The 12,951-nt window shown below is 40.0% G+C and overlaps 1 protein-coding gene across 15 annotated transcripts in view; it reads left to right on the top strand.

The window, feature by feature from the left end:
* cadpsb (Ca2+-dependent activator protein for secretion b) overlaps positions 1–12,951 on the top strand; it is a 67,516-nt gene that overhangs the window by 23,896 nt on the left and 30,669 nt on the right. For all 15 annotated transcript variants that reach the window (XM_025907209.1, XM_025907210.1, XM_005453558.4 and 12 more), the window contains exons 4-6: positions 4,737–4,817; positions 5,085–5,318; positions 7,658–7,779. In XM_025907209.1, coding sequence (XP_025762994.1) covers positions 4,737–4,817; positions 5,085–5,318; positions 7,658–7,779 — 437 coding nt within the window. The remainder of the gene's footprint in view (positions 1–4,736; positions 4,818–5,084; positions 5,319–7,657; positions 7,780–12,951) is intronic.

Genomic DNA, 12,951 nt, shown 5'->3' on the forward strand with positions numbered 1-12,951 from the left:
AACACACATAAAGCACAAACACATTGATGCACACAGCAGCAGTTCTAAATATAGGACAGCTTTAGTCCTGCAGGTCCCATCTAGCTCCGATCTAGCCCTGCCCACCCTGTCTTTGGTCTTTATAAGAATCTGCCTCTGGCAATGTTTACAGGCTGCTGCTCATGTCCCAGCATCCACCTGGGAATGTGTTATCAGCTGAGCTGTTAACTACCCGCCTGCTTCTGCTCTGTCACCTTTAACCTGCTGTCAGCCTAGCTAACACTGAGGAAGTGTCACCTTTATTTAGCTGCAATGGTGCTGTAACATAGACAGAAATTTACCTTTTAGCCAGTCTTATTTATATGAGATTACCTGTCCACCTATATTGTCCCTGAGAGCCACTGACAATAGTGACCTTTCAGCAGTTGTAGGCCTGATAAGATTGGGGTGCTGTGGGCCTCAGTAGGTGGTGGCTGTTAGTTCCATCAGCTCTCCTCCCCTTTCACAGCAAGCACTGTCTTTCCTTTTCAAAGCTGTCAGGGCAGAGATGGCAGTAATAGAAGAAATGCGACCCCATCCCCCCCTTCACATTACATCCGTTAGCTTCACGTGCTCTTTCCATGTTAGCAATTTTGCAGATGAACTGCAATTTACACATATCTGTGATGAAAAAACGTATCTGCTAATGCCTTGTTCAATTTCACTTATAAAAGATTTTCCTGTGAAGAGATATTTCCTTGACATATGGGTTTAGGTCTGTCGTATTCTCTGGGTTTAGCAGGAGGGGGAAAGCACACAGCACACATACAATAAAAATGCAGCGTCAGACACTGACAGGCTGAGCTGCTGAATTTCCAGGCTGTTCTTTTGGGATTGCAAGAATCAGATGTCGCTTGCACCGCAGTCCAACAGTACCCAGATCTCTGAGCGTTTTGACAGGCAGCACAAGACCAGCAGCAGAAGGGAAAGGAACGCATATAGGATCATTCAGAGCTGTGGCTGTGGATAAATCTGTTTTTGGGGGGTTTTTTTGCTCTTGGACAATGAAAATAATACTCTGGTTCATGATATTTCCTGCCACAGGATGCTCACCATCATTTAAGAGTCTCAGCGTGGCAGAGTACTGCTGTGCTTCTAATGCAGACATTCTGCTGCAGCTGGTGGCAAAGTCTGATTATGTGCTCTACTAAACAGGAACTCTGGGTTATGTAGTAGGGTGGCTGTTCAGTGGCCAACACTGGTAGCACACCACACTTGACAGTTCACACATCTGAATATATTACAAACTGATAACACATTTCAGTAATGAAAACAATATTCCATTAATTGCATGACTGAGCTTCTAAAATTTATTGCCTTTTTTTCAATGTACAGACCGTGACCAAGGGTGTCTGTGTCAGTCTTTTCCCTCCTGTGTGTTACTTACTACACCCCTCCCCTGCTTCTAATGGCTGCACCGTGACTTCACCTCATTCTCTCTTAAAAAGGATTGCTGGAAGGGGCGAAGAATCAATATGGCAAAGCCTGAAAGACAAGGCCTGTTAATGTAATATAAGTGAGTGAAATACCATAAGGCACAGAGAGGTCAGGTCTGGCACGCATCCCATTAGCAGGAGACCAGAGGAGTTTAAAGCACTGTTATCACAAATAGAATCAGGAGCTCAGCTGGTGAGACCAAGTGGCTGTTAGTGATAAAATCAAAAATTGACTGTGATACATTACCCCTCTCAAGAACACCATGCTATATGCGTCGCATATTTTATGGTATCCTGCTTCTGTTGGGGCAATATTTCATGTTATTTCCAGGCTTGTCATATTGAAAGTCACTTAACCCAGTAAGTGACTTATAGCTGGAAAAAATATTGCCACATTTTCAAATAATTGAATGATTGTTTATTCATAGAAAGTGAGAAATATAAAATATTTTAAAGAACTTTTAGTGCAGCTCCTGCTCCTCCTTCTGCTGTGCATTGAAATATTAGAGATCACAGGTTTCTTCTACAATTTTGCAATGTTTTTGTCGACAGTCCATTGTACTGTATATTCCTTTGGCAAACTGAACTATTTTTATTCTAGAGATTTACTTTCTCTTGAATCCACTGTCAACACAAACTGATACAGTACGTGTGTGCCACAAGAACTGTAGCGTCACATTTTCCCACCAGTTTTAATGCTCATGTAAAACTCAAGAATTTTACAGTTTAACAGCGCCATGGTGAGACGGGGCTGATTTTTGTTTTTCACTGTAAAACTCACGCACACCACACCGCTGGGTGGAGAGGTTTGTGGCTCCCCAGGTGCAACTGTGCTGCAAAAAACACCCCATCTCAGTTAGGCTCCAGACCTCATAGTGGGAACGGTGCTGACTGGTGAGTCACAACATCAAATCTGACAAGAATGAGACATTTTGGCTGAGAGAATAACTGAAGGAGTGAAACATGCAGAAGCACCGTGCATGAAAAAGACATCAGCCATTTCCACTATATTCTTGTGTCAGCTAATATAAAACTCTCATTCATTATTGATGTAAGAAAGACGCAGATTTCTCTGCTTATCATTACTCTGGGGCAAATTTTAGGCTAACAGATGTCAGGCCTGCATCTAATGTTGTCCAGTCGAGGCACTTTTCAAATATTGTAAATGAGTTGCGTTATCTCTCGTTTTGATCCTGCGCACCGAAAAATGTTCTGGATGTCTCATTTCAAGACAGAGCTGTTCTTTCTCACTGTTGTTGTCATGGCCCACCCAGCTTAGTCTTTCCCGAGGCATCAGTTTAAGATCAGCTGCTTGAAATGTGCAGCTTGACCACGGCACATCTACACCAAAAGCTGTAATGTGAATGAACCTGTGATAACAGTGAAAGCACTCAATTAAACAAATGGGATGCCAGAACAATAGAAAGCAACAGCTTACTGATTTTGGTAATTCATTATTAAAGATGGCACAGTGGTGCAGTGGTTAGTGCTGTCACTTTATAGCAGGACGTTCCTGGAGTTTTAATGCAGTGGACAGCCGGGGTGGGTGTCCCCCTCCCACATGCTTGTTATGTTAACTGATGATTCTAAATTGGCCGTAGGTGTTAATGTTAGCATCTCTGTGTTAGCCTTGTGATACACTTGTCACCTGTTCAGGGAGCAATTCTGAGATACCCTCCTGCCCCTTTATGATCCTGAATTGAATCAGTGTTTAAGAAAATGGATGCGTCATTATCATCAGATGTACTGAGAGTGGGCTGAGCAGTAATAGCAAAGGATGTGTGTCATAATGGAAAAAATTAAATTAATAAACAAAAATAAAAACGATTGCCCCGAACAGCTAATTGTAACCAAATGAGCGCCCACGCACAGTTGTTTTGCTGTATTCCCATAAACTAGTTAAACTAGTAATCGGAAGGTTGACGGTCCGATCCCTTGCTCCAGTCGGCATGCCAAATATCCTTGGGCAAGATACTGGCTGCTCTCCGATGCATCCATCAGAGCATGAATGTGTGTAAATGTTAGAAAGCACTTAGGTGTAGAAAAAAGTGCTAGCTTGAATGGATGTGAATGAGGCATGTGCATGTTGTATAAAGGTCTTCGATTGCTCAGGTAGAGTAGAAAGGCGCTGTATAAGAACCAAGCTATGTACCATTTACAATAAACAACAGCTTCACCAGTGTCACAGTATTTTTTAGTAATAGTAGCTTTTTTGTTTACTACTTTTACTTTATTTATATTCTGTTTCTTGTGATAAATTAGATACTTGCTAAAAAAAAAAATTGGCCTCTCAATAATTATCCAGTACCTTAAATTTAATTATCTAAGTTTAGAGTTTTCTTTGTTCCACTTCCAGCATCCGCAGCTGAAAGTGTGCGTGAGCCGATGTTGCCCACATCTTTGTTATGTCATTAATTATTTATGACAGCTTGACAGAGCTCAAAGACAAAACCACATTCAGTAGAGTGTTTTTTTTAAGTATTTTAGCAACACCAAGCCAAGTTGACTGTCCTTATGTTTGTGAATCCAGTGCGACGTGAGTCCAAGTCCCAAGTCTACAGCCTCACAGTTCATTCACTCAAATTGAGTCACTGAAAGCAACGCCTTATGTGACTCCACAGGGAGCATAAGACCAGCCTAAGACCTCGGGCCATGTCACTTGACTCAGCATCAGTTGTTCCTGAAGTGAAAATCTGAAAGTTTAATAATAAAATTAAAACTAAAAATCTGGGGAGCTTACCAGATCTCTGTAACCTGCTCATATTTTCTGTCTAAGGCAAAGCAGTTCAAGGTGGAATTACTTGCTTCTAAGACAAGAAACCCGTCTGTCTCACTGAACTGTTGTGGCCCAAATTACATTGCAGGATATGTGGCAGCTCGTGACATGGAGGAAGAGTGTGTGAAATGAGAAATATATGTTTCTGCTGTATCAGTGTTGATTGTTTCCTTAGGCCATGTGCCCTCAAGGTCTGATAAACATATCAAATTAATTGTGTTACTTGTCATTGTGTTTACTACAGTTCTCTGTGTATTACCACCACCAACTGTTAACTGGCTGTATACAATAAGAGCAATATGCCGTGCACGTCCTGCTGGTTGCTCATGAGCATACGTGCCATGTCAGTTGTCATGACTTTCCAACAAAACTGGCTAAATACCTATATTCCTATGCAACCTAAGCAAGTCATTATTAACAGTAACAATAATGATAATATTTCACATTTAAAGCTTTGCAGTACCTAGTGGGATTCAACTGACTTGCTTTTCTCTGGTTACCAATAGCTGGACAACCTGGATGAGCAGGCTGCACAGATCAGACGAGAGCTGGATGGTCGTCTTCAGATGGCAGACCAGATTGCCAGAGTGAGTCAGACTCAGCGGGGGAACTCATGCTTTGTTATATAGTTAATATGTTGCCAATATGGTGTAACTTTTATAAACATCGTAGTGGAAGAGAGTAGTGTATGGGCAGTATTTACAAATGTTACTGTATTTACTTTACACATAATTAGCATTGCTATAGGAAACTAATTAAACTGAGATAAATTAACCTTTCTTTGATATTTGTATCATTTTTATTTTACCCGACTTGTAGTTCTCTTCAGAGCCTTTTTATATTTTTGTCAACAGGGTGGAAAGTTCCCCAAATTTGTATCTAAAGAGATGGAGGCCATGTTCATCGAGGAACTCAAGTCTTCGGTGAATCAGCTGATGGCCAACTTGGAGAGCATGCCTGTGTCTAAGGGCGGGGAGTTTAAACTCCAGAAGCTGAAGCGGGGACACAATACCTCTATCATTGATATGGGCCAAGAGGACGAGAACACGCTGTCCAAATCTGATGTGGTCCTGTCCTTTACTTTAGAGGTAATTAGATACTAGATATGAGTGTATGATGATCGATATGTGAAAATCACAAGCATTGCAAAGTTTTGGTGGTTTTGAGATGGAGTACTGTACAAATGTTTCAGGCACTCAAAAGAAGTAAGGGTATTTACAGAAAATAAACTATTTTCACACATTCACTGCATCCCTAAAACGTTCTAGACTTTGAGAAAGGTTTAGGGATAGACCCTACGGAGATGCATGTGAGAACACAAGTGTCTGATGCAGCTGGCTCAGACATTAAATAGTCTTTAATTTACTTGTTATTAAGTCAGTGTGACATCTGATTGTGCTAATGTGAGAATACAGCAGGTAATAGCCTGTTGAATTAGATACAAGGACGTCTCTTTCAGAGACGCACCTCACTTCTCTTTCAGAGACGTCCTTGTATCTTCTTCCTTTTCGAGCCGGCTCTTTATGAATGTCAGAATGAGTCTAGGACTAATCAGACACCTCGATGATGGTATTGTGAAATGGATTAAATCCTTTTCACAGAACTGCCTTTTTCTGAATTTCCAAATATAGCCAACTGGCATTTAAATGCAAAATTGCATCTGTCTACAACATAACTTTTAATTCAGAACTTTTATCAGCTACTTGAGACTAAGTATAGAAACACACAGCAGACCTGTTCAGGGGACTGAACAGATGCCGTGCGAAGAACAGACTGGCATAAACACATACGCACAAAAAACCCCTTTTACCTGCTCCTTAACGGGAAATGTGAGTCATCTTGTTATCGGCTTGTCTGAGATGAGCTATTACCATGGAACAGGGAGCAATCGCACCTCACTTCTTATGATGCTGTGCTATTTCGGAATCAGGAAGTACATAATGTGCAGAAGAATAAGACCCTGCTTTTTCTGTTTGCTCACAAACAATTTGGCACACCACTCTGGAGATTGAAGTCTGAAATTATTTGCACAGTAGCAAAAGAAGTATGTGTTTTTATGTGAGGTGGCACTGTGATAGGTCTTTGGTAAAGCACCAAGTTTATTTCCGAGCGCTGAAAGAATTCACCTCTTCAGAGACTCGAGGTGGAATCACTTGTGATACACAACAAGTCACTTGATTCCTGCGTTGAGTACATAGAAAGAGCAGCATGATTTTACTGTTAAGATTTTCATGCACTGTTCAAAAAAATTATAGGAACACCTTTTAATCAGAGTACATCATCAAGTCAATTACATTTCTGGAATATTGATCTGATCAGTTAAGTAGCAGAGGGGGTTGTTAATCAGTTTCAGCTGCTTTGGTGTTAATGAAATTGCACTGGAGGGTCAACTATCAGGCAACCCCCGAATGAGGACTGCTTATATAGGTGGAGGACACCTATATGTTCCCTCCTCTTGTTTTCTAACAGTTTATTTCCTAGTTTTGCATTTAAGGCTAGTGTCACAACTGGCAGCATGAGGCGATACCTGGACCCTATGGAGGTTGCACAGGTAGTCCAGCTCCTCCAGAATTAAACATCCCAGATCTCGGATCAGATCCCCCGGGAAACCGTCCGTTGTTTAGGAGCATGCCGCAATGTTGTTAGGCCATGCAAACTATCATGTTGATGCTGCAATGAAATTTGAGCAAAATGGATTAGCCTGCTGCAGCATTTTTGGCTTTGGTTATTGGGTGTTTTTAAATTCAACGCTTTGTTGATCATTTCCATTTCCATCAAACCATGTAGCATCCTTTTCCTCACAACACGTTATCCAGTTTCATATCAGTAAAGATATCTAGCATGATATTTCTGTCATTGAGATCTGATGCATTTTCTAAGTGTTCCTTTAATTTTTTGAGTGCACATACCCCCCCCGAAAAACAAAATATGCAAGATGACTAGATAACAAACAGCATAATATACAGGAAAGTTAAAAAATTCTTTTGCTCAAAGTAAACTCTTGTCTTGCCAGCACATATTTCTGCCTTTGGCTCTCCCATTTGAAATTCATGGTTACAATTTAAGAGTTACCTCTGGCAGTGTTATCGCTATATTGTGTTCAGAGTTATTAAAGAGTGAATATAAGACCTGATGTGACAGATTATTCCTACTAGCACTTTCGAAGATAAAGAGTTATACTTCACTGGAAGGAAATCTGAAATTATTTCAGGCTGTTCCAGTAAAAAAAAAAAAATCAACTACAATCTACATTTTTGTACAATGAGGGCACTGGCCGTAAGCTTAAATCGTCTCTGTGGCTGGCATACTGTTTCGAAAAATTACTGCCTAACTGCTAGCTTCTCATAAGATGCTGACTTTTTAAACTCCGTTTAGAGATAAATCACTTTACATCAGTAACCTCCACTGAGGTGTCTGTGCTTCCCAGGTGGTGATCATGGAAGTGCAGGGCTTGAAATCACTGGCTCCAAACAGGATTGTTTACTGCACCATGGAGGTGGAGGGAGGCGAGAAACTCCAGACTGACCAGGCAGAGGCATCCAAGCCAACGTAAGAGCCTTAGCATGCACCTGCATGGTTTTCCACATGCATATATGTGAATGATAAATACCTTAATAATGTAACTCAAATCAGTAGAGCGTAGGCACTGATGCCTACTGAGGATTCTCTGAAGACAAACCTCTGGTTTAATGGAAGATGAATGTTAATGAAGTGTTAATAATTGATTATTGTTGTTTCCTTTAGATAAGCCATCAGTGGTTTTGAGCTTTGCAATCAAAACTATGTAATGGTAACACAAAGTGTAATGTAAGATCCATGCCGAACCACACTTTGAGAAATTAACTGGCTCTGAGAAAAATACTCTAAATGTGTGCTGTTAAACTCTCCCACAACCCAGTGGCTTCTTGGTGTTCTCTCTAGTGTTCCTCATTCTCTTTCACAGGCACTTTGTATGTAAATGACTGCATTTAAAGGAAATGGAAAAGCTCTGTGAAGTTCACCAAAACACGAGTTTGCTTATTTTCTTATTTGAAACCTTTTTTCCTTTTTTTGGACCAGGGCAGGAAATTCAGATCTCAAACACATATATATGGAAAATACCTGCACTTAATGATTATGATATGATTTGCAGCAGTTGTCGGGGTATTATCTAGAAATACAACATTCAAACTTAGGCTTTCGTTCCTGGCTCAGTGAGACAGAGAGAGAGAAAGTGAACAGCAGTTGAGGAAGATGGAAACCGAACGAGAAGTGGAAACATCAATAGCGAGAACAAGAGATATATTTTTAAACATATTTTTTGATATTCTTTTATTCATTGCAGTCATTTTTAAAGCACACACAACCTTTACATAACCCTGTGAAAAAGATTCTCAATAACTAGACTTTGTGTGAAAGCAGAGCAGAGACTGGCTTGTCTAGCAATTTTAATGAAGTCGTCTTCAGACTCTGTACACTTGGGGAGGGGGACTGCACATTTAGAAAATAAACAGTGGAACAGGGAAACACTGTATCCTGGCATTCACATTATGCTTCGATGCATACCGCTTATGTTTTGGATGACGCTCATCGGGATTGATGGGCAGCAGCAAGCCTAGAGTCTGTGGGAGCCCTAGGCAAAAATTCTCATTATGTTATAAATTATCTATCTACTCATTATTATCTATGCCATTCAGAATTGCCTTACCTTTTTCTCCTTTTCCTCTTCTTTCATCTTTTTCTTTTGTCACTCCCAGATAGACAAAAGAAATAGGGAAATGACCTCCTCTTCATTTTTATTGATTATCTTTCTTTGTATTCAGTAGTTTGTTTAAATGGTGTCATTCAAGCCAGACTGAGCGAGTGGAGTTGAGAGTGAGTGGACTTGCCTAGTGGCAGGCTGCACTCTGTTGATGGATCGGGGGGATTTTCAGTAGCTTCCCAAACAAGGCATTTTTTTTTAGCCCATTATATTATTGATGTACTGAAATAATATTATTATGTTTATTAGATTTATATTAAATTCAATCTGCATACTATAGATGCTATATATTCATGTTGACATCATTATGTATGATGGATAGTTGGGACAAAGGTGTATGTAGGCACAGCTGTGTATCCCATAATTTTTCCAGAGTAAGTAAAAGCAGAAATGCTGTGTTTCTCTTTGATTTTAAATTTGAACTGAAAGTATCAGAGGTGCTGTTGCTGATCAGTGTTTAAGACCACACACTTCTAGTGACCTGTTAGTAATGATTTTGTCTGGGTGGAGGAAGGGGTCGCTTTTGTATAAGTCTACACATATAGAACCTCCTGCATGTTCTACCTTTAATAAAAGTGGGTTTTATGAAAATTTGTCTCAACAGTAAATCTCTAGACTCATGGGACAGCACAGATCTTTATTATTAAAGCTGCTGGAGTAAGCTATGATCTACAGCTGAAACCAACGTTTTTGACTGGTTGAGGGTTGTAAAAATCCCATAGCATGTTAAATACAAAATGACATAACATAGTTCCCTTCTGTGAAATTCCCCACGGTTTGTACATATCCTAAATCATTCCGTTGCCTCCCTTCTTGTTATACCAGTTCATTAGACTCGATTAACAACAATGACGGTGATGATGAAAAATATATCCGCTGCTAAATATATCTACCCTTTTTCCTCTAATTAACCAGTACTGCACAGTACAAGATACAAGAGAAATGTCCATGAAACATTCATGCAAATCTGAGCTATTTTAAGGCCCAAATGTCTTCCTCTGATCTCCTTAATTTAAGAGCCATTTTATGAAGAGAGACGGAAGGACATGAATGAGGGGACGGATTAGAGGAGAACAAGGCTAGGGTAATGTGTGTATGTGTGTGTGTGTGTGTGTGTGTGTGTGTGTGTGTGTGTGTGTGTATGCCAGTATATTCCATATGTTGTGGGGACATAAAGCTATTTACAGATATTGTGAGGACCCACACATTAAAGTTGCTTTTAGGTTAGGGCAAGCCTCCCAGAAATTATTGTAGTGACTAAAACACAACCGTGTGTGGTTGCTTATATGCAGTACACACAAGTATACACAAAAAACCCTGCAAAGACCTACATGAGATAAATGTGTTAATGTACAGACTGCTGCAGGATATTTGCATACAATAATTGGATGTGTTCAGCAGCCATGTGCTCAGACTGACATTCAACTGACTATCGTGGTTCTGATTTAACTCAGATGAGCCGATAAATGTTTTGACATTCATTTAATTCTCTCGTAATTCTGTAGTTGATTTTTTCATTTGACCCATTTGAGCAGGCGCATAGTTGTATAATCTTTTGTAGGAAAAAAATTGCAGGAGGGTAGCACTTGCACGTCCATTAATAGACCTTAGAATAAGCCACAAGGTCACCTTCATGCTGGTACAATGGTTCCATCAGAAATCAACGCAGCTCACAGTCACTCCTCGCTGTCAGTCAGCAGCTCTTCTTCTCTTCCTCTACATGCTGTGTCTGCAACATCTTTGTGTACATAAAGCGGCAATTAATTATGAATGTTAGAAATGCTTATGAGAAAAAATCATTTTCTAGACTGGAAACTGACACCATGTTCGTCGTGTCTTGCTGCAGAGTGAGAACTTAGAGCGAGGCATTCATGTTGTATTGCTAAAGCTTCAGGCAGCTTTGGCATGTTAGCAGCTATAGATGACAATGAGAGGTAACAGAGGTTCATATATGCTGTGTCCTATGATTACAACAAACCACTTTGTTTCTTGTCATTCATTTTGCTTGTGAAGGCAAAGCTGGTGAGATTCCAGTTTGATTTTAATGGCTCGCTGTTAAATGATAGCTTCATATTTTGCACTCTTGTAAACATTGCCACACTCATGAACGGCAGTTTAAACTAAACATTTCAAAACTAATTCTGCAGAATCAGAGATACAGTCTCATACATTACCTTACCTGTCAAAACATGGTGCCTAATTAGTATATTAAACAATACATACAGGTGAAGTATCCTAGTGCCATAGCCTGAGGCAAATATGTTGAGTCACTGACAGATATCTAATGAAGCAAAAGCTCTGAGCTATTTCAGAAGTGAGCTGTAAGACTTCACTCTCACTCCTCACATCATATACTGTACCAAACACACAGTAACACTGCAAAACCCCACATCGCTTCAAGCTGCTTTTGCCGCTCTGGACTGCTTCCTGCTATTTCAGATCCTCCAACACCCGGACATCCATCTGTAGGCTTCTAGGGCATATATGCACTAACCAGTTTTAGCTGGATATAGTTACTTAGAAGTTCAGAAACAGAACCATACCTAATACACTTACATGTATATTTCTTTTCATTTACCCCAACCCGCCTCAACCTGTTTCTTTCTTTCTCAGCTTGGTAGCAGGGGTATCTGACCAGTGAGGCCTTTCCCTAAGCACAGTCTCAGACCTAGATCTGACATAGTTCATTGATAAATGGTGCCTTGCTAGTAAATTGAACATATTTGCAGATAGTAATGAGTTTCAAGCCTACATGGCAAACTAGATATTTATAGATATAAATATATATCCTAAGATGTAGCGTGGTGCGTTAACCTCAACTATACTTACTATTTTAAAACACTCTTTGTATTAGGCTATTTTCTTGGCTGATTCCCAACTTTCCTAAGTGTGACCTGTCAATAGCCATTTTTGCCTTTCTTTGCTGTAAATGACAACATATACAAAACAACATCTACTTTCTCTTAATGCAATAAATTATTTTCTCCATAAAACAACTGAAAATATAGTGCTGTTTTTGGAAAGATGTCCCTGAGGGGACGTCCCCAAGGGATTAATTCTATTCTATTCTATTCTATTCTATTAAATGAAGATGAGTTGCTGTACAGCCACCTTTATCTGACATATTTTAGCATAGCAAACAATCGCAGGAGCAATGAATTTATGCAACAAAACAGATATCAGACACTTATATAATTTTCCAGTATGTGTATAAGTATCACCAGATAACAGGACATTTTCCTTGATACTGCTTTGATCCTTTTACTGCTCACACTGAGGCTGCTGGCTCGTGGCTGCCTGTAAGCTCTGGATCGCTGAAGCCCCTTTGCCTTTGTTGCTTCTTTAAAATGTCCATGTTCAGCTGGGTGAGGGTGATTTACGGGTCTAATTAGATTTGTTGTTACAAATGTTTGTCTGGTGGTTCCTTTGCAGTTTACTTTGGTGAACTTTGTGTCTTCACTTACAGTGAGGAGCTACTACACTAATAGCACGTTAGTGTGTGGCTGTGATGGCTGTAAGTGTGCGTGAAAGTATTTGCCTGGCTGCTGTGCACATTTTGCAAATGTTGCACACGCATGAAACATCCAGCTCATAATTGGACACATGGAAAATGCTGGAAATCAGATGATTCCAGTGTCTAGGGCTAATATGTAGCCCGTTTACTTACTGTCCTGGTAGAAATGGTGGTAACTAAATGACACCTTTGATACCAGTAGATACTGAAGTAAATTAAAGTGTGTTTAAAGTATACAACTTTCATTGTGACCAGACTATTCCAGTCTGACTGGAACAAGTCATGATGCACTATAGATTGATTCACAGCTTGTCCAGAGTGTTTACTGCCTCTCATTGGCTCCAGTCCCTCCCATGGATGAATTATTTATAATACAAATATGAATGAGGACAAGTTTTGTTTTTTTTAAAGACAGCTAGAAGTTCCTGTTTTGCTCTCCACGTGGACTCCATTGGGGGCAACTTCT

The sequence above is a fragment of the Oreochromis niloticus genome, linkage group LG5, assembly GCF_001858045.2.
Source record: "Oreochromis niloticus isolate F11D_XX linkage group LG5, O_niloticus_UMD_NMBU, whole genome shotgun sequence".
Lineage (NCBI taxonomy): Eukaryota > Metazoa > Chordata > Actinopteri > Cichliformes > Cichlidae > Oreochromis > Oreochromis niloticus.